Below are 22,828 nucleotides of genomic sequence, written 5' to 3'. Positions count from 1 at the left end.
TGCCATGCAGCAAGTGGCAGAGGGACAGGGGGATGATGAAGCCTGTACATGTGGTACTAGGAACAAATCACAGATTTAGAAAAAGCAAAGGGGCTGCTTTATTTATTTACTTCATTTAAGAATGTAAGAAGAGCCCTGCTGGATCAGACTAATAGTCCATCTAGTCCAGCACACTGTCTCACACAGTGGCCAACCAGTTCCTCTGGACAGCCAACAACAGAGCCGAGGCCTTGCCTCCTGGCTCTGGGATTCAGAGATTTGTGTCTCTGAATGTGGAGATCCCCCTCGGTCAACATGGTTAGTAGCCACTGATAGAATTATCCTCCATGAATCTATCTAATCTCCTTTTAAATCTGTTTATTCCTGTGGCCATCACTACATCCTCTGGCCACATATCCCACATTTTAATCACTCTCTGTGTAAAGTAGTATTTTCTTCTGTCCATCCTGAATTTGCTTCCCATCAGCTTCACTGGATGCCCTTGAGTTCTAGTATTTTGGGAGAGGCAGGAAAAGTTTCTCTTTGTCAGCCCTCTCCATCCCATGCATAATTTTATAAACCTCTATCATGTCCGCCCTTTGTTGTCTCTTTTCTAAACTGAAAAGTCCCAGACTCTTCAGCCTTTCCTCACTGGGTATGTGCTCCAACCCCCTAATTGTCTTGGTTGCCCTCTTCTTTACTTTTGCCTGCTTTACAATGTTCTTTCTGAGATAGGGTGACCAGAACTGTACACAGTATTCCAAATGAGGCTGCGCCATAGATCTATACATGGACATTACAATATCGGCCATTTTATTCTCAATCCCTTTCCTAATAATCCCTAACATAGAGTTTGCCTTTTTGACCGCTGCAGCACACTGGGCTGACATTTTCATTGAGCTACCCACTGCGACCCCAAGGTCTTTTCCCCTCTCAGTCTCAGCAAAATCAGACCCCATTAGCCTATACCTGAAGCTGGGAATTTTTGTCCCAATATGCGCATCACTTTACACTTACCACCACTGAACTTCATTTGCCACACTGTCGCCCGCTCACCCAGTTTGTGCAAGTCCTCTTGGAGCTCTTCACAGTCTGCCTTGTTTTTCACCATCCTGAATAATTTTGTGTCATCTGCAAACTTGGCCACTACACTTACTCATTTACTTTGTGTCATTCTCTCCAAAAGGGATCCACTCCCTGTTGGACGTAGATATACGTCCAACACCACAGCACAAACCCACAACTTCATTAAGCCTACAAGAGGCTGCAAGGCAAATCTAGAAATGTCTGGGCCTCCCAAATGCCGGATTGCATCATTAGTGGTCACAGAAGCTAAAGAACAAAACACAACCTAAGCCACACTGACAATATGGGCATCTAAAAATCACATTTTGCTATTCCCATAATGGGAGCTACCAAAGCTCACCATCACACTGTTTCCACTAGAAAATCCTTGTTTCCTTTCCACTTAACCTGATTCTTTAAGTCCCATGCTTGTTTTCCATTTCTTAGCGCATATTTTCCACCCCTATTAAAATTTAGCCAGTTTCTAACATCACGTGCATGTCTAAGGGTGCATAAAATAATGTAAACAAGAATCGAGAACATCTACAAGGAAAGTGGGCAAAGCAAAAAGGCTGAGAACATATAAAAACAAAATATGAAACCGGATTATCTGTAGATCTTTAAGCAAAAGCCACTGGTATAGCCCAGATAGTTTCATCCATGCCAAGAACAAGCTGTCTGGAAAACATTAAAGCATGTTCAGCAGAGAAAAGGCAGCCGAGGGGGAAAGGTGAGACACCAACACTTCTGTTGATTGGAAGTTGGAAACTGAAAGGCTTTTCTGTCAGAGTCTTACAAGAGAGTCAAACAATGAGGATGAAAACTAAAGCCTGAAGCTCGTTTGCTTCACTGGACGCCCAATGTTTCCATTTTGGACCAAACAACTGACAAACTTTGCAGCTGAATTTGCTCTTCCAGGCTGGCTGCTGGCTGGGCCCACTTCCACACTGCCTGTAATGCAGAACAGCAATGCTGAAATACTCCTAACACGTTCCCCGTCATTTTGCTCTGAGCTAGCTTCACACCCCACAGTGATTCAAGTCAGCAAACCCAGGGAGGGAGACAGCTTCGCTAGCATTTCCAGATGACAAAAATGGGAAGATACAGGCCCTTGCTGCAGGGATGCCAGTCTTCCAGAAATGCCCATTTCCCCAGCCTGCCCCCTCGGGAAGCCCACAAGTCTTCCTTTTCTGGAAACACTGTAGGAAAACCTGCCAATGCCCTAAACTGATTTGGGATCTGCACTGGCTACTTGTTTGATGTTGTAGTCAATGTAGTGGAGCATCAGAGGACATGGGAGGGTTACCACAGCCTGCCCTGTCAGAAAGCCCAAAAGACCAACATCAGGCTTCCTTTTCCTGCCAAAAATCTCAGACTTAGACGGAAGAGACAGCTCTGGGGTTCTTCCAACACAGGTAGCATGGCTGGCTCATCTGTTGTGGGGGAGTACACAGTGGCAAAGAAGAGAAGAGAAGCAAATTTAGGATGCTGTCTCTCAGACAGGACAACAGCGGTAAGTGACTAGAGGCAGAGACACATGTCCCAGGTTGCATGCAGGGAACAAAACCTGGAGAGCCAGCCTGGAGAAGAAACAGTGGTCTACGGAGGCAAGGCAGCACGCTGGAGTGTCGAGAGCTCCAGCCCTGGTCCTGGATGCCTTTTCTTTTTTCTTCCTCTTGAGACACGCCTCCACTTTCCATTTCCATACCCCACCACTAGGGTTGCCAAAAAAACCCCAGTTTGGCAGGGGTCCCCCACTTTTGGGGGGCTTCTGCCCGCCGGTGGCCAGCTGGCTGCTGGGGGAAGCCCCGCCCCCAAGCCCTTGAGAGAGAGGAGGGAGAGGGGTGGCTTCGGGCCAGCCACGCACCTGCTCTCCGCTCAGAGATCAGGCGCGGAAACGCCGGCTCCCTGCAGTTAAAGGGGCCCCTTTAACTGCAGGGAGCTGGCGCCCCTGTCAGGCAGGTGGGGGGGCATCTTGGCTCCCTGTCGGGTGGGCAGACGGGGGGGGGGGATGTCCCCAACATGATGTCGTCACATGAGGGATGCCCCACCCCCTCCAGGAACACCCCCCAAAGTCCCCCGCTGGGGGGGAAGATAGGACTTGGGAACCCTACCCACCACAGTCAAGCAGGCAGGGCTTTACCTGCCTCCTGGCGCAGCAAAGGCCTCCAGCAGTTCAATCCTCCCCAGGTGAGGCTCCTCCCTGCTTCCTAACTACTATGGGAAGAGCTTGCAGACACGTTTCCCTGTTTTCAAATGAATGGTGCACTGGTTATGCCTGTACTAAGCTGCAGTGCTCAAGCTGACGAAGAAAACCCTAAGAATTGCAGTGCTGGCATGAAAAGGTTAGGGAAGGCCAAGTATCAGACATAACTGGTGTAACCCAAATTGGTTATTTACTATTTAATTGGGATATTAGCTTAACTGGAGACAAGCAAGAGGAGGTAACTTGGGATCTCCACCTTTGTATACCAGGATTATTCCCTTAGAGAAGCTCTCTAAATAAACCAGTCGGGTGTTCAACTGGTAAGGTTTTTATTGAAAAATAATAAAAGAATAAAATATACACACAAAGTGCATAGGAAAACACACCAGTTAACTAAGAAAAATGAAGAGAGGAGTGGGAAAAAGCAAGGGAGTTTTAAGGATGATATTTACCAATCTTGGAGGTTCAGGTCTGTGGAGAGAGAGTGAAGTGACCAGCACTTCACGGACGATCTCACACACAAGTGAGTGTGTAAGGTTGACGTCAAGAGCGCACATACAGCTCTGTAGCTGGGAGCTACCTTTATAACCAAAAGTGGTACCTGAAGGCATGCCTAGGTGTATGATCCTGAAAATAGTGACCAAATGGTCCTTCCAGGGATACCTTCGATGTGATCCTGGGAAATATTTGATGTGATGTTGGGACACCTTTGATGAGTGAGCTATAAGTGTGAATGTTTATTGATGACCCCTGAGTACAGGATGGTATGTTACCATTTGGGTGAAATGTGTTTAAATCTGCAGTTTTACTTCCCTGGGAAACCCATTGTTCTGATAATAATGAATCTCCCTTTGAAGTGAGAGAGGAGGACTTCAGGTGGTCAGCTGTGATCATTCACCTTCCAAAATAGTTTCCCAAGGTCTTGCTTGGCAGAATTAATTCTGTGTGCATCAGAACCATTTTGATTCCATTTTAGGCCAGGCATTTTAGGCCTTGCACATATTATTTTGGGGTGATATTTATAAGAGGGGCATTTGGGCTTCTTTTCTCTCTGGGTGCCAAACTACCCATCTGCAGGAGGGGTTTGACTGCTAACACTGGAGCTCTTGAAAGATGCCACAACGCCTGCATTATTCCAAGAAAATGGAATATGCAGAAGGGGCTGCTTCAGTTCTCAGTGGCTCACCCTGAACTCTATTGGGGAATGCAAGCTAGACACCAAGTTTACTCCTCCCACAAAGACCCATGGGTGGAAGAATGGGCCATACTGCTTCAGACTGCACATCATGGAGGGTCACATTTTGGAATGGCTCCCTCATCACTCCATTCTCCAGCATGTATAAACTAGGGCTGGGTATATCACTCGACTTGATCACCCATAAAAGAGTGGTTGGAGACTACTGCTATGAGAAAATGGAAAGCCAGGAACTGGGTCCTTTAAGGGAAAAGGTCAAAGTTTAATTCTGTCCCTTGAAGAGAATAGCAAGTATTTTAGCCAACGGGATAAGAACTACATATCTAGTTATCAAAACAGCTGGCCGATACACAGGCTCCGAAATTTTCCTCTCAGTTCTACTACAGCCTGCTGTGAATACCTTGGCACAAGCAGGTCCGCTTGTTCCAGTTTTTACACACTTTCTTTCACCTGGCAAATGAAGTGCTGAAATCCCTTCAAGATAGAAGTATACATCTGTTCACGCTAACAGAATGACTTGTATCCCAAAAAGTGTCGAAGGAATGCTGATTTTCCCATGTTCTTCTCCATTCCTGCAGACTTTCCCAGCAACTGGGAAAATCCTTCCTCGGGTAGCGGGACCCACATGAAAGAACAGCTGTAGGAGCTGGGGTGGTGAAATTGCCCCTCCTCTCAGTTCTATCAGCCAACCTCACCAACACAAAAAAGGAGGAGGGGGGCAATTTCACCCCTTCCCCCTTTTTACTGCAGCCCCCCCCCACAAGAGCAGAAGTTCTTTCCACAAAGGTTCCACAACCCCCAGGAATAAGTTTTCTGTGGGTCAGAAGGGACTGCAAGAACAGAGACGAACACAGGAAAATTCCCCACACTTTCCACAGATGTGTCACTGGACACAAGCCCATATCAACAATCCATTTGGTAAAAGGGGGTACAAACTCCCCGAGGCACCCAGGGGAACAAAACTGTTTCTCTAACTTCTTCCCCCTCCTTCTGAACGATCAGAAAATTTCCCAAAGCAAAAGCGCTGGCAAACAGAGTCGGGCATTCATTCACAAGCTCCCAAATACCCTTTGCGTTAAAAGCACTGCCAGACAAATGCAGTGTTCTCCTTCTACACCTTGGCTGGGCACCGCGTTGCATTCCTTCCTCATTTCATATCCAAGTCAACATCTTAACATATGACAGAGAAAAAGGTCAGATGTGGCAGCTGCCTTGCCTGAAGTATTTTAAACAGATCGTTGATTAAACAGAGAGCCTGATCCTAAAAGGGACCCAGGTTTGCCTTCCCACAAAAAAAACCCTGCCCTTATCTGGAGGTACGTAAAATCCTGAGACAGACAGACAGAGACAGAGCAACAATTTCACATAACCCTGTTTGGTTATAAAGAATAAAACGGTTCACTCCCAAAGCAGAATCAACACCCCATCTACAGCCTGGAACTAACTCTGTATCCTTGTCAAGTCCTCCACTCTAGATTTAGAGCCAACCTGGTGTAGTGGGCAATGCTCCCTCTAAGCTGTGGAGTCTTGTGAGCAAAAATTCTACCTTGTGAGTTACTGGCATTAAAGTTGTGAGCAAGCGATTTGGCCGCTGCATAAATTCATTTGCTCTGGAGCCCTCCTTCCTGAGCTGAGGCAAAAACGTGTGAGCTGGAGGCTAAAAAACTGTGAGCTAGCCCACACTAACTCAGCTTAGAGGGAACACTGGTAGTGGGTAGACTGCCAGACTTGGACCTGGGAGATCAGACACCTGAGGGGCTGCGGGAACTCCAAGGCAGTGATATTCATGACAAAGGTACCCCAGGGAATCCGACAGCCAGCGCAGCAGAGCAAGGAATTGTTTTGAGCCACCTCGCCTCCACACCAGGGAAAGCCTCCCACCTACCTCTTAAACCTGCTGGCAGCTGCTCCGGGGTTAGTACTTGTTTAAAATATTTATACCCAGCACTCTCAGTAAAAAAAAAAAAACGCTTCTGAGATAGCCAATGGCACTCAGCACAATGAAGCAGTTAAACGATAAAAATCAGTAAACACAGCAGGGAGACCATAAATAAAAAGTAAGAAAAGAGGCAACAGGGGTGGAGGGGTGAGAAAAGAAAGATAAAATAAACAGAAGCAGCAATACTCCCAATTTTCAGAGCGGCAACAATGAAATGGGAGCAAAACTCAAGATTAAACGCCACAATCTCTGACGACAGAAGGAGCAGACGGAAATACCAGAAGAGGGGGAATCGCTTCACAAAAGGCTTGAGAAAATAAAAACATTCTTTCCCCCAAATGCCAGCAAGACAACAAAGTGGGTGCCAGAAGAACTTCTGTGGGGAGAGAGTTCCAAAGTCTCTGCAACAAAGAGAGCCCTGTCTGGGCTTCGGCACCTCCCTTCTGATGGCAAAGGCACACAGAGCGGGACTCCTGAGCATGGCCTTATGCAGGTTCACTGAAAAGATGATCATCTTCAAATGCCTCCATCCCAGACCATGTAGGGGCTGGACAGGTGACAGCTGGCACTTCAAGTGGCTCCTAAAAGAGAACTGGCAGGCAGCACCAGCCTTGTGAAGGCAATAGGATGGGACCCCCGTCACTCACACCAAAAAGTCATGTGGTGGTGGCTGCATTTTGGACCATTGAAAGTTCTAGAGCAGGGGTGTTGAACTCATTTGTTATGAGGGCTGGATCTGACATAAATGAGACCTTGTTGGGCCGGGCCATGTGTGTCATAAAATGTAATGCCAGGTAGCGGAGATATAACCTTTATAAAGGCACAAAAATAAAGATTTTTTAAAAACTTTAAATAAAACCTGCTTAAAGCACTAGCACTCTTGCAATATTTTGTCTGTTTAACAGTCTTTGATAACTAACATCTCTTGCTCTGAAATACTGCATCAAAACGTCTGTGCTGTAGCAATCTTGAGTATGCTGTTCGGGTATGTATCTGTAAGCTGCAAACCTACTTTTGATTTATTGACATTCAGCACAGAAATCTCATGCTCAGTGTTATGAGCCTAGGACCTAGGGGAAAACATTGCAAAACATTGCTGGGCATTGCAACCTTTTGTACATAAGTTGCTTCATGTGCTGGTCAAGAACATGAGAAGGCAACCTGACACAGACTGAGGGCCATGTGTTTGTCTACAAAACTATAGTCTTCCCCAGAGTAATAACTACAACTTCCTACAAAGGAAATGTGCTGGGTGAACTGGGTCTGGACACACACTCTCAGCCTAATCCACCTCACTAGCTTGTTATTCCTCCTCTAAAATAGTTCACATTGCTTTCTTACTGAGACAGACTGGATCATGAAGGCATGACTACAGTGAAAAGGGGGAGGGAACCCAGTTGCACCCCGGAAAACCCTGGCATAAAGAGCCCAACAAAATACACACACACTGTAGCAAGGCGGACAAAAGCTCATACCTTGAACTAAACTTTGTTGGTCTTAAAGGTGTTTGGTATTTCTCCCATATGGTTGAGGCAGCCCAGCATAGCAAGCTCTCCCTCATTAGTTCCCTCCCTTCAAGGAGGAGCCTCAGCCCGTGGAAGGAAAGAAAGGCTTCCCTTTATCTCCTGCAGACAGACCAGGAAGCAAGCTCTGGATGTTTCCTCCCTCCCCCTGGGAGGAAGAGGGGGAGGAGCCTCAGCCAGCTCTTTACCAGACTCTCTCAACCGCACAGAAGAGGCTTGCCTATCTATCTCTCCTGTTCGATTGAGAGAGACTGGTAAAGCAAGCTGCGACGTGGCAGCAGCAACAGAACTAGAAAAGGAAGCAGGAAGCAGCCAGGGCCTTGTGGGCCAGATTGGGGCCCTCCGAGGGCCTGATCCAGCCCACAGGTCACATGTTTGACACCCATGTTCTAGAGAGTCAGCCCCATACAGAAGCACACGGCAGTAGTCTAATGTGGATTTAGTCAGAGCACTGAACAAACCATGCCTCTCATGCAACGGGCCAGAGCTGGCACACCAACCAAAGTCACCAAGATGTGTCACTGTCCCCAACTCTTTGGTAAATAAAAATAGGCTCGAGGGAAAAACTGAAGGTGCCTATGAGTGACCATGTCAAGCACCCAAGACACCTTTAAAATCCCAGAAAATCATTCAGGGATCCATGAGGAACACCATCCAGAAAGTCCAAGGGCTGCCAGAAATCTACCCACCTGCCTCTTTGGACAAGACCACCTTAACCTTCCATCATGAAGCCCATAGTATGCCAATATAATTATGCAGTGGGTGCCTCTTGGTTTCCAAATTCAGTTCATGGTGCTGCCGCTGACCTTCTAAGCCGTTCCCAAACAACACACCCCAAGGGCACCTATAGGAACCTGTGCGGCATCCCTGTTCATCTGAAGAGAAGTTGCTTCCCACCCCTTCCTGGAGGCAGGTGAGGGCAGCTGCAGTTAATCTCATTCTTTTTCACTGCAGACCCCACACTTCCAAGGGGCTGTGTCCGAAAAGCACGAAGGACTCCTTCCTCCCTTTGAACATTCAGACCAGACTGCAAAACCACCCTCTTTAAAGGGGCATTTGGGACTCCTTGGTTGTCTAAACCTCTCAGGACAGAAAAGGCAAAAGCATTGCCTTTTCACAGTGTATTGCAGAAATATTTCCTTAAATTTGTTACCATCCACCCTGAGCGTCCAAACATTTTCAATAAATAAAACCTGCAGCTGTGACAAGGCCCCAAATTCCTGCAAGCAGACGCCAACCCACATGGCGGATCTTTAAGTCCCAGCAAGGACTATAGAAAGAGATCCTGACCCCACCTTGCCTCTCCTCCACAGCACAAGAGCCTTCACTCAACATGAAAGGGCCAGTCCCCAACCAGGCCTTACAACTCAATCCTGGCTGTCTGGCAGAAGCAGGTCCAAAACACGCTGCCAGATTTCCTTGGGGAGGGGGGAAGACAGCCAGATTCTGGGAAAAGCATAACTATTAGAGCAGGCTGCCTTAACTTTTGAGCACTAAATCTGGAAACTTAGCAAGGAGCACGAAGGACTCCTCATCACAGAAAGCCACAGAAAGAGCATTTGCTGAGTCAACAGAAGAACACCCTGCTGCACTGTTTGCCAGCCATGTAGAGAAGATGATGCGCAGCATTCATGCTTTTTGGATAACATTTGTGCAGAGCATATAGCAAGTCATTGTTTCCCTGCACTGAACTGGCAATGTTTTGGTTGGGAGCGCACAGAGGCTTTTCTGAAAGCCACTTACCCACACACAGAGAGAAGAGAAAACTAGGGATACTGCAAGCCGCGTTTTTAAACCAAAAAAACAGACAAGCCGAAACCGGCCAGCTTCATCCTTGGCTCCCTTATGCAGCCCAGAACCAGCTACCAATGGAAGGACACCAGAGTAGGCCTGCTAAATCAGACAAAAATTAGTCTCCTTCACAGAGTTGCCAACTCCAGGTTGGAAAATTCCTGGAGATTTGGGGGATGGCGCCTAGAGAGGGTGGAGTCCAGGGAGGGAAGGGAGCTCATCAGGGATGTGATGCCACAGAGTCCACTCTACAGAGCTGCCATGTCCTCCGGGGGGGCAGATCTCTGTAGTCTGGACTGGAGACCAGTTGTAATTCCAGGAGAACTCCAGGCCCCACCTGGACGTTGGCAACCCTATTTCTCCAGCCCTGCCCTTCCTACAGCAGCCAATCAGATGCTTTTGGAATGACCACCAACAAAATGCTCTAGCAGGAACATACAAAGACAGACTGCCTATGAACACTGAGGCTGCATTTAACCCTCAACGGTTAAGAACAGCATTCATATGAAGTCGTTAAAAATGTTATGATAAGGTGGGCACAAAACTTGGGCCATAATATTGACTTAGATCAGTGGTCACAGATGTGGAAAAAATATTACTAAAGCAATTTCATATAAGGAAAATATCTATAAAATGTTTTGCAGATGGTATATCACCCCAGAGCAACTGGCAAACTTTTATTCTAATCTACCATATGTATGTTGGAAATGTCAAAATAGTGTTGGGACCTTTTACCATATGTGGTGGTCAGTGTTCCCTCTAAGCTGAGTTAGTGTGAGCTAGCTCACCGTTTTTTAGCCTCCAGCTCACGCATTATTGTCTTAGCTCAAGAAGGAGGGCTCCAGAGCAAACTGATTTATACAGCGGCCAAATTGCTCGCTCACAACTTTAAGGCCAGTAGCTCACAAAGGAGAATTTTTGCTCACAGGACTCCACAGTTTAGAGGGAGCATTGGTTATGTGATAAAGCAAAAAAGTATTGGTGTTGGATTCACGAAATATTACAAAAATGTTAAAAAATAATGTACCCTTTGTACCAGAAATATTTTTTTGAATATTTTACCAGAAAACTGTAAAAAACATGACTGTTATCTTATTTTACATGTAACAACATCAGCGAAAATATTATATGCCAAACATTGGAGAAGTAAAGAAACACCTTTGAGAGAAGAAATTTAAAGCAAACTGTTGGAAACTGCTGAAATGGATAAGTTAACATTAATTTTGAAAGGACAACCAGAGACAACGTTTGAAAATACTTGGTCAAGATTTTACAAATGGCTTGAAGGATACAACAAATAAAATTCACAGACTTATAAAGCGTTACAAGGACATATAAACTATAACGTTTACATATTTCCAAGAGATATATACAATGATACAAGGTGTAATGGATAAAATGATGAGTAAATTAGCTATGAGTTTTGTTAACAAGAAATATAAGAATACTTAGATACCCTCATTTTATGTTTTGTTTGTCTGCTTTGTTAAAATAAAAAATTGTTTAACAGCAACATTCATAACTTGTCCGATCTGTTTAAAAAGCCCTTAGCACAACTAGGTAAAAGGTAAAGGTTCCCTTGCTCGAAAGCCAGTCGAGTCCGACTCTAGGGTTGCGGTGCTCATCTCCGTTTCAAAGCCGAAGATCCAGCGCTGTCCGAAGACATTTCCGTGGTCATGTGGCCGGCATGACTAAACACCAAGGCGCACGGAATGCTGTTACCTTCCCACTGAAGTGGTACCTATTTATCTACTTGCAATTTCTTGCTTTCGAACTGCTAGGTTGGCAGGAGCTGGAACTAGCACAACTAGTAGACAGTGGATTCTATACACTGGGTTGGATCCAGATGAAATTCTCCGTGAGCAGAATAGAACTTTCCTGTCTCCTCCACTCCTATTGCTGATTTCCACAAAATGCTGTTTTGGGGGGGCGGGGGAGGGATTGGCAGCAGGAAACTGCCAGTTTAATCTGGATCCAGCCCATCAGGTGAGTAACCAAACAGAATGTACTTCCCTTTGCCATTCCTCAATCTAACATAATTTCTCCTATTTGGATGACCCCAATTTCTAGAGGTGAAAGGTTTATCATCCACTCTCCCCCTCCCCATGCCATCATTTTAGCAATCTTTACCATGAATGCCAGGGCCCCTCCATACACTTCAGCCACTTCTGAGTTTAATGATATTGGCTCACAACCTAAGAGCCCACACGGGGATCACAGACAGTTATATTTTAGGGGCTCTACTGGCACAAGAAGACAGGATCCTTGCACAAAGCCAGAACCGATTCTTCTGCAAAGAGTGACCTGTGGACTTTTCCTACACATACCCTGTACCTGCAAATTCCACAGTGCACCAAGCTAAACAGGAAGGCAAAAGGATGGGAATTCACAGCTCCATCCAATAGCCTTTCATGCCTCTGGCTCAGCTGCTGTAGTTTCACGGTAAACATACTGTTCAAGTACATTACCTGCAAGCAGTGCTCCCTCTAAGATGAGTTAGTGTGAGCTAGCTCAGTTTTTTAGCCTCCGGCCCACACATTTTTGTCTTAGCTCAGGAAGATTGGCTCCAGAGCGAACTAATGCAGTGGCCAAACTGCTCGCTCACAACTTTAATGCCAGTAGCTGGCAAAGTAGAATTTTTGCTCACAGGACCCCACAGCTTAGAGGGAGCACGTGCCACAAGCAATGTTCCCTCTAAGCTTTGGAATCTTGTGAGCAAAAATTCTACTTTGTGAGCTACTAGCATTAAAGGTGTGAGCAAGTGATTTGGCTACTCCCAGTCTAACCATGACACTGCACGAGCAGTTGGGGTATCAGTCAGACTGGTGAGCCTACAGGTCTGCACTCACTGGTCCAAGCAAACTTTGGTTTCAAAGTGTAGAATCTGCTAACGCTTTCAGAATGCACCATCAGATCAGGCCTTGTTAATATACCCAAAGTTCTTCATTCTCACACCCCACTGGCCAGCAGGATGTACAACTAACTGAGCTTGGCCCATATAGCCCCATGTGTAACCCTAGGGTTACCAACCTCCAGGTGGCATCTGGAGATCTCCCACTACTGAGCTCCAAAAAACCCAAGATTGGTTCCCCTGGAGAAAATGGATGCTTTGGAGGGTGGACTCTATGGCATTATACCATGTCTTTCCCCTCGTCAAACCCCACCCTCCCCAGGCTCCACACCCCCCCAAATCTCCAGGTATTTCCCAACCCAGACCTGGCAACCCCAGCAATCTGGAATAATGGAATCGTCTAGGAACTTCAAACAACCATGGAATAGAAAACCTGACTCTATTCCTCAGTTTGCGGACTAAGAATGCTCCCAGCTCTGCAAGTAGGCTGGGATTTGAACCCAGAGTCCTAGGTTTAACTCTACCTGTACAATCATGCCTCACCTCCCATATAAATTTTGCCATTCTAAAAATCCTCTTTGGCAGCTGTTCCATTTCCTGAAATAAGGTTCCCACTGGAAGAAACACCATGTATTTTCTCAGTTTCTCACTGTTCCCAAGGGACAGAAATATTTCTGGGTTCTGGTCAAGAAAAGCAAAGTATTATTTTAAAAAATAAAATAAACAACAGGCCCAATTGAGAGATGACCCTGTTTCGCTTCAGAACATCCATATGCTTAAAACATCCCAAGTTAAGGCTGTTCACAAAGAAAACACAGGAGCTTTGAGCCAACTGCTAACTGAAACCACATGATCACTGGGGTAAGAGGGTGCGTCTCCCCTGCCCCAGTTAAATGCCCTGATGAGTTATAGCAACTTTTCCTAGTGTTTTCCCGTTCTCCCTGCTTGTTCCTACATAAAGAATGTCACCTGGTTTATTATACCAGGCCTCTTCCCTGCTCAACTCCTTCCTCTTTCCCACTGTCTTTTCTGTTATTTTCTGAAAAACTGAGGTAAATGGGTTTCTTTCTCCTATCGTACCTGAAGAAATAAGCTGTCTCACAAAACTTCTTACAGGAATAAACACTGTTACTCCTTAAGGTACCACTGGCCTCCTGTTTTGTCTCTCTCCTTGTCCCATCACCCGCCATAAAACTAGGGGGACACGTGCAGATCTGTCCTCGCAGAGGAGGGAGAGCTCGTACCTGAATAAAACTTGGTTTTAAAAGTGCCACTGGACTGTTCTGGGCTGGGGGGGACTCTGCAACTTACCTGGCTGCTTCTTGCTCTGACTGAGGGCTGCTGGGAGCAGGGGGTGGGGCTTGTTGCATGTGCCCGCACCCTGGGCTCTTTACTGCCGGAGCTCCGCTCCTGTGCACTCCTGCTGGAAAGGACCCCTGCATAAAACCATTCCAAAGCAAAAGCGGACAAGGTTTCAGCAGAATAAGAAGCCGCATTCACACAGGATGGGATTCAGCCAGGTCACTGCAGGCACAGCTCTTGTGTACAGAGGGGCCCCCACAGGGCGTAGCGGTGCCCCATTTCCTCTCTTCCTCTACAGGGGATTGGGGACTCTGCATACCTCCTCTGCCTAACCCTCCATCTTATGCTCATTCAGGAAACACATTCAAACTCCTTGAATGAGGGGGAAGCAAGACGAAGATACGGGAGGCACAGAGGCCTAGTGTCGCTAATGCCTGTGTACATGCAGCAAAGAAACAAGGCTTCTGCCCCAAAGGGATTTATTTATTAATACCCTATTTTTCCTCTCCAGTGACCAGTGAGGACCCAAAGTGGCTTACGACATTCTACCCTTCTTCATTTTATCCTCACGAAAACTCTGTGAAGTCGGATAAACTAAGAGTGTGCGAATGGTCCCAGGTTACCCAGCAAACTTCCATGGCCAAGTGGGGATTCAAGCCTTTAATCCTGCCGCAGATGGGCTGGATCGAGTCTGATAATTCCTATCTTCTATAAAGCAACCTAAGCCATGCTAAGGACTGAAAACAAAGTGCAGTGTTAACTAGTCAGGAAAGTGGCAAAAAGGGGGGAAATCCAGCATCGATCAAACACCCTTTGATAGCACTTTCTTAAATTGCCAGGGCATGCCTGGAAACAAACAGAGCAAAATCTAATGAATACACAGGACTTTGAAGAGAAAAGGGGAGGGGAAAAGAACAACATGAAAGGCTTGTCTTGGAAGGTGTGGAGTGCACATTCCAGGGGGAGCTCCCAAGTAACAGACAAATCTGCAGAGAATTTTAAGTGTGCCAGAAGTCTTGGGTTTGTTGTTTTTTTTTTGGGGGGGGGGGAAGTGTTATCGGCTTTGTAGCTCTACTTTGAATTCAGCTTGTCAACAACCAGATTGAAGTATGGTATGCAGGACGGAATACAGAAGATAAGATCTTAAATTATGGGGAGGATTTAACTGTCCAACAGTGCAATCCTGAATAGAAAAAAAACCCTTGAAATCCATTTGCTTCAACAGACTTAGAAGGGTGTAACACTTCTTAGGCTAGCACTGCAAGTCTCAAAAATGAAGAGTGCGCAGCATCAAAGCGCTCCCCTTTTCCGTTTCAATCCTCAAGCCTGTTAGAAGAGCAGCCGACTGGTTCCCTTTAGTCCCTCCACACGTGTCCAAGGCTGTGTGTGTGCAAAAAAAAAAATGCATAGAGAATCCAGATTCTGCACCTTGTATAAATTATGCAAACAGAACAAATCCGCATGGCCTCCTATTCTGCATAATGTATCTTGGCTTTAGTCCTGGGGAAGAGCAGCATTTCCAAGATCCAATCAGGCGTCCACCCATACATTTCCAAATGATACCTCTGCAACCAAAAGGCCTGGCAACTTGCTATTTTTAACCAAAAGCAAGAGATTCCAAAGGAAGCTGGGTTTGGCACCCAATACCACATCCTGTGCTCTCACTCTCATTTCTGCCAAATTACAGAGGGCGCATCCACCCATTCCCAGTGCATGAGGCATTCCAAGGCTGGTTCGAACAGTTTAAAGAAGACAGCATAAGCCTGCCATTGCTCCTTCTCTTGGGCACACGGAGTAGAGCTCAAGAAGATTCAGGACCTCTGCAATTTTCAAGCCTTATCACATCACTTCCAAAAGTATAGAGGAAGCAGGAACAAACACACATCCCCTTACTGGGTCTTTCTTCATGTCCAAAGCAGCCTTCTGGCCAGATCACCTCATCACTTAATAGAGTTGAAAGGGAATTTAACAAAGAAAAAAACTCACCTTGGCAAGGGTAGGAGACTTGCCAGAAACACTGGTTAGCCCCATTATTTTAAATCCATAATTTATCAAATGCTGATTGAACAAATGTGCTGCAACTCAGAAGTGGAATGTGTACTTTGTATGCAGTAAGGTGCCAGGTTCAAACCTTTGCCTCTCCAGTTAAAAGGACCAGGTAAAAGATGACGGGAAAGTCCTCTGCCTGAAAGTCGATGCCAGTCAGAGCATAGAATCATAGAATGTTAAGAGTTGGAAGGGACCTTGCTGGTCATCTAGTCCAACCCCCTGCACTCTGCAGGAGCATAGCCAAAAGATAGCCCTACAACATACCCGAAAGATGGTATCTCTGCTTGAAAACGTCCAACTCAGACAAACCTGACCTTGATATGACCAATGATCCAACTCAGTATTCACATTATACCAGTTCTGCAGTCACTGTATGGGTACCGAGTAAGTCTCTAGGCACAATCCAAGATTTTGGTTATCACCTACCCTACAAAGCCCCCATGGACAAGGACCCATATATCTAAAGGGCTTCCACTCCCCATATTGTAATTCTACTTTGTGTTGTGTTCTTTTTGAGTTCTATAAATTGTACTAAAACTGAGGCTATCATTCTTTGGTCACATCATGAGATGAGAAGACTCACTGGAAAAGACAATAATGCTATGGAAAAGCCAAAGGTAACAGAAAAAGAGGAAGATCCAATATGAGATGGATTGACTCAATCAAGGAAATCATGGCCCTCAGTTTGCAAGACCTGAGCAAGGCTTTTGATGTTAGGACACTTTGAAAGTAACTAATTAATACAATCACCATAAGAAGCAACTTCATGGTACTTAACACACACACACGTATTGTACTGTCCTTACAGCATTGTTTTTAACTGTAATCCGCCTTGAATCTTAGCAAGAAAAGTGAACTGTAAGGCTGCGGTCACACACACTAAATAATCCACTTCCAATCCACTCTCCAACTGGATTTTGCCAGTTCACACAGTAAAAATCCAGTTGGAAGGTGCACTGAAAGTGGATTATTTAGTGTGTGTGACCGCAGCCTAAATGAAGTAAATAAATCAATCTGGGTACCAGCCTCTCTCTTGGTCGCTGCTGAGATGTAAACGGGGTCCAAGCTGACGCACTCAAACAGCACTCTACACAAGTAACACATGGCACAACTTACTAAAGAAGCTAAGAAGCAGGTTGGCCCTGATGAGTACTCGGCTGGGACACCACAAAGAAAGGCCAGAATTGCTACTCAGAGCCAGGCAATGGCAAACCACCTCTGTTAGTCTCTTGCCTTGAAAACCCTATAGGGTCACCATAAATCAGCTGTGACCTGACGGCACTCTCCACCACCACAACACAGCTGCTCTGTCCTCCCTGGCAGATAATCCCAGAAGGTGATGCTAGAAGATTACTGTTCCTGCCTATAGCCTCTTGTCCACATGGTTCCGGGCTTTTAAACATCTTTCTACCCAGTATACTTTTAATTCTGCCCTACTTACAGGGGCAGAATACTGGTTTTCCTTTACCCATTTTATCCTCAGAACAGTCCTTTGAAATAGGTTAAGCTATAAATGCAGAACAAGACCAAGGTCAACCAGTGGGCTTCAGGTCAGCAAGGGGCATTTGAAGCCAGGTATCCCAGATCTTAGGCTGACTCTAACCACAACACCACATACACTGGCTCTCAACCGATCTACACGAAACCACCATTATCAGAACACAGAGAACAGGAGAATCCCTTAAGCAGTGTTGAAGGGTCAGATGGAGGAAACAGTGATGGCTTAATCCAGAGCCAGTGTGGTGTAGTGGTTAAGAGCGGCGGACTCTAATCTGGAGAACCGGGTTTGATTCCCCTCTCCTCCTCCACATGAAGCTTGCTGGGAGACCTTGGGCCTGTTCCAGTTCTCTCAGAACTCTCTCAGCCTCACCTGCATCACAAGGTGCCTGTTGTGGAGAGAGGAAGGGAACATGATTGTAAACTGCTTTGAGACTCCTTAGAGTAGCGAAAAGTGGCGTATAAAAGCCAACTCTTCTTCTTCAACGTCAAGACGGCATGATCTACTGTATCAAAGGCTGCAGATAAACCCAGTAAGTGGGGTAAAAAAACCCAACTCTTCTCCTTCTCATCTGGACATACTGTTGGCCAGAAGCAGAGCCAATCCAGGATTATGCTTGCAATACAGATGGGGTTCCTCTCTGGATCTTCTGGAGAACACAGCTCTCCTGGCTTGAGAAATGGGTGATTAAAGTATCAGAGGTGCTTTCTTTTCCAGCTAGCGCCAGTCTTCCCACTGCAGTGGATCTAGTCCAGTTACACGTATTTTGCTAAAATACAGGCTCCAGAAGGCTTTTAATAGAAACTGAACTCAGTTGCCGACAATCGTTTCGAGGTTTTGATCTGCTAGTTTCTACCTTCACTCTTTTATAATGGGAATAGCTAGATTTATGTCCAAAAAGGATTGGGGAACTTTTTTACAGTAGCAGTTTTTAAAAATGTATTCCCAGTCGCTGACTATTTTTTCTGCTTTCTAATATTTTAAATATTTTAGGGCTTCTGTATACTTCTCTTGGAGCTTGTCATTAATATTATTTGCACGATAAACTATGACAAGTTGGCTTTAATTCTGTGAATGGTTTGGGCGCCTTTCTAAAAGAAGGATAGGGCTTAAAAAATCCTTCAGTGTGTTGGGCAAAGAAGTTCCTTTTCTCAGTCTTAAACCCCCTCTGTCAACCAGCTTCACTGGGAAACCCGGTTACGAGAGAGGGAGAAAAGCTTCCATCCACCCCATTCAGTTTTGCAGACGTCTGCCATGTTCCTCCCCATAACCAAATACATGTGCCAGTATAGAGAACGGGCTCATACCATTTACAGAGTAGATGGCTACTGACTCCACAGCTTCGTAAGAGTATAAGAAGAGCTCTGCTGGATCAAACCAGTAGTCCAGCATCCTGTTTCATATAGTGGCCAGCAGACTGCCTCAGAGGGCCAACAAACAGAGCACAGAGACCAAGGCCTTCCCCTGATGTTGCCTCCTACCCTGTTTCCCCGAAAATAAGACCTACCCAAAAAATAAGCCCTAGCAGGATTTCTATGCATTTGTGGTATAAGCCCTAGTGTGTCTTCTTGAGAAAAAATAAATATAAGACAGTGTCTTATTTTCGGGGAAACACAGTAGCACTGGGTTTCAGAGACTGATTGCCCCAATTGTGGAGGTTTCCCTAACTCACCACGGCTACCAACCATGGGTGGATCTCTCCTCCACAGATCTGTCTCCCCATAGCAGACCCCACTTTTTCTGTTCTCTGTTCTCCCACTCCATCAATTTCACTGGGCAGCCCAGAGATCTAGTATTATGGGAGAAGGAGAAAAAGCTCCCTCAATCCACTTCCTCCACTCAAGCTTCCCTGCTCGAGGTACGGTAAGTCTTGTTCCGTAAGCAGCAAAGGCACAAGTGTTCTCAAGGCAGCAATTGCAATGCCCGTACATTCTCCAAAGAAGCTGCAAATAGAGCATTTCCCAGATATCCCACACCATCCTCCTTACTGCAAAATCTATGCACCAGCAACACAACTGTCCTGCAGAACCAGGCCAAGAGGCCTAACTAGTCCAGCCTCCAACTACAACTAGGCGACATGCTTCCAAGTAGAACACAACCAAGGCAGCCCCGAGAACTGGAAGCCAGGTACACTGCTGTTGAACATGGAAGATGGCGAAGGCTGCCAGCATTCTGAACCACCAAGGCCAGGGCATCAGGCCACAAGTTCTTCTGCTGCAACAGAAGAACACAGGCCCTGATATGCACTATGTCCTGCCACAAAACCCTGCAGGACAACTTGTCATGTTGTACAAGTCTAGAGAGCGCTGGCTTGACCAAAGCAGCATCAGTGGGAGACCTCCATCTCCTGCGATGGAGCTGGAATGTACCTTCCCTTGCCTTAGTGCACCTCTCTTGGATGAAGCTGTCCTCTCTGTTTTGACATTAAGCCCTCCTGGCACTTGGGGAAAAGCAAGCCATGGGCAAGGGAGTCTAAGTTGAGAGCTACAAAAGATGCAAGAAGGGTGCCTCACACCTCTCCAAGAGTCTACAGGTGAACCAGTCCCAGGCAGCACTGAGACCCATCACACTGGCAGGCACCTCAAACTCAGGTAGAAAAAGTGCTTACGATGATCAGTGCTCCTGTGCAACACAGACAAAGCCACTGTTCCCCAGGGAAAGTGGGCTTCCCTCCCATTTTGCTTTCCTTCGCAAGGCCCAAAATCTGCTCCAAGGCTTCAGCAGGGCCTTCTCCCCCTCAGCAGGTGACTAGAGAGCCTACTTGCGCACATACCACACGTGGCTCCGAAAAAGTGCATGAAAGTGAAGGAGGCCCCCCCCCCATTCCAAAGCCCTGCAAAGCATTAATAAGATCCCAACTTTCAGCTGCATGAATGCAACTTGCTAAACTTTGGAAAAGCAAGCCTGCCATAAATACCGGGTAGTGATACATGACGGGAAATTTGTAACAGCTGCCAAAACAACGCACAAGAGTTAAGGCCTCACAAAAATCCTTGCATGACTAACTTTATATAAAAAGTGACTCTTCACATAAGAAATCTGGCACATGCCATGGAAGACTGAGGTTCATCCACACGTAACATATGCATATGTGTGATTTTTTAAATCTTCGAGTTATGAAAAATGCCCTCATGATACACTGCTTGAGATCTGTGTCCAAGGAAGTGTGCTTGCACACAAAAGCTCATACCGCGATTAAAACTTTGCTGGTCTTATGGGGTGCCACTGGACTCCAACTTGGTTCTGCTGCTTCCCCACCTGACTCTATCCTCACAAGACACTGTATTACTGAAATCCTTAATCTGATGCTATAACAACCTATCATTTTGTTAGCCTATATTGTTACGAAAAGTTTTAAACAGACAGAGAGTTTTTTAATGATTCAATACAAATGTGATATCCCACCCTCATCCTCTCCGTCTGAGTCAAAAAAGTCCATTTGGGAGAAAAAAGGATCTTAAGGCAGGCCTTTTCTGCTATTGTTATAGCATCATCCGATTGGTTTACCATTTGGGGGAAGCGTTTGTTTTTGCTTCTCCTGAATGAGAGTTCCAAGAACCAGAAATGAATATTTTGCCCCAACGCTTAGACCTTGGAAGCGAACAGTCCAATAACTCCCCCAGGTCAAGTTCTTCCCCGGCTTGCCAAAGGCTAACGCCTGGACATCGCAGCAAGTGCAGATAGCATCTCGCCGCCGCCGCCGCCACCACCCAGTTCTCCCCCTACCCGACTCACCGAAGTACTCCTTCTTGATGTGCATCTCCAGTTCTTTCTCCAGCTCCAAGGTGAGCGCCTCCAGCCGCCTCTCCGCCGGGCTGGGCCCGCTCTCCCTCGACGGCGTGACCTGGTAAGGGATGCGGAATTTGGCGGCAGCCCCCTTGGAGGTGTAGGAGGCGGCGGCGGCGGGCTCGGGGCCGAGGGCCGCGGGCGACTGAGCGTGGAGCCGCGGGTAGGCGTCCGGGGCCGCTTGCTCGGGGGGCGGCAAGAGCAGCATGAGGCTGTCCTCGGGCAGCATCGACGCCCGCGGCGAGGGCAGCTGGAGCTCCGGGTAAGCGCCCGTCGAGCCCCGGGAACTCCGCGAGCTGCGCGAGCTGTGGCTGGAGATGCTGGAGCGGGGGCTGGCGAGGGACGCGCCGCCGCAGCCCCCCGACGACGATGCGGCGGCCGCCGCGGACCCGTGGCGAGAGGAAGCCGCCTCCAGCTCGGCGGTGCCGGAGGAGGAGGAGCGCGGGCTGATGTGGCGCTGGTCGTAGCCCATGCTGATGCCGCTGGTGCGGTTGCTGCTCGGCTTGCTCCCGCCGCCGCCGTCGGACGAGCTGGTCAGGCTGGCGCGGGGGCTGGAGTGCTTGCTGGTGTCGCTCGCCGTGCTGGCGTAGCTGGAGCGCGGGCTGAGCGCCGCCTCGACGGCGCCCGGCGCCACCAAGCTGCCCCGCGGGCTGGCCAGAGGGCCGGGGAAGCGGCCGCCCGACTCCGGACCGCAGCACGTCGAGCCTCGCGGGCTCGCCCCGCCGCCGCAGCCGCCGCCTTTGCCGCGCGGGTAGCCCTCGGCCGAGTAGCGCTTATAGCAAGGCAGCGCCACCTCGGAGCGCGGGCACGGGCCGTCCTCGCCGCCGCCGCCGCCGTTCAGCGAGCGCAGCGGGAGCAGGCAGGGCGCCGGAGCTCCCTCCCCCGACGGTAGCGCCGGGTAGGGCGGCGGCGGGCCCAGGGAGCCGGCGCCGCCGTTCAGCTGCCTCTTGGCCCGCGCGTCCGGCTCCCCCGACGGCGCCGCCTCTCGCCGCCGCCGCCGCCCGAGCCCTTCTTCGTAGAGAGACAGCTCGGTCATCAGCTTGCCGGCTTTCAGGACGCTCTCCTCGTACTTCTCCATGCCGGCTCGCGGCGCCCTCCGAGCGAACAAGCCGCCGCCGCCGCCGCCGCCACCCGGCTTGGCTGCCTGCCTTCCAGCCGGCGAACTTTGCAGCCCAGGCTGGCCGGCGGACGCTCGTCCTTCGCGCCCAGGGGCTTCCCGGACTGAGCGCTCACCCGCGAGGCATCCCGCCCGGCCCGGAGAGCGGGAAAAGCGGGGGCTGCTATGGGGAGAGCTCCCCCCGCCTCAACCTCCAGCCTCAACTAAGTTGTTCGGGCCAGTCAATGGCGCGCTGCGCGGAGGAATTTGCACTTCGAGCTTTTCCTGCCTTCTTCTCCCCCCCCCTCTCTCTCTCACCCCCCCCTCCTTCCACTTCTCCACACCCCCGGATTGGCACCGAGACCCGCTGCAAGGGACCGACCCCTGGGCTTGCTCAGGAGGGCGGGAAGGAGAGGACGAGGAACGCGGCCGCCGCAGCTCCGGCCTCTGCAAGAAGCCTTTGTGCGGGCAGGGAGAGACGCAGGCCAGGGAGGGACTTCTTTGTGTGGGGCAGGGATGCGAGGAGGAAGGAGACGGGGCGGTGCGTC

General features: G+C 48.1%; 1 protein-coding gene across 1 annotated transcript in view; it reads right to left on the bottom strand.

Moving 5' to 3' along the window:
- Positions 1 to 22,262, bottom strand: part of WTIP (Wilms tumor 1 interacting protein) — an 85,421-nt gene extending 63,159 nt beyond the window's left edge. The window contains exon 1 of the mRNA XM_015411089.1: positions 21,134 to 22,262. Coding sequence (XP_015266575.1) covers positions 21,134 to 22,262 — 1,129 coding nt within the window. The remainder of the gene's footprint in view (positions 1 to 21,133) is intronic.
- Positions 22,263 to 22,828: the final 566 nt, after the last annotated feature.

Source organism: Gekko japonicus, unplaced genomic scaffold (assembly GCF_001447785.1).
Source record: "Gekko japonicus isolate JY-2015 unplaced genomic scaffold, Gekko_japonicus_V1.1 scaffold711, whole genome shotgun sequence".
NCBI lineage: Eukaryota > Metazoa > Chordata > Lepidosauria > Squamata > Gekkonidae > Gekko > Gekko japonicus.
This window is presented reverse-complemented; position numbering and strand designations above follow the sequence as displayed.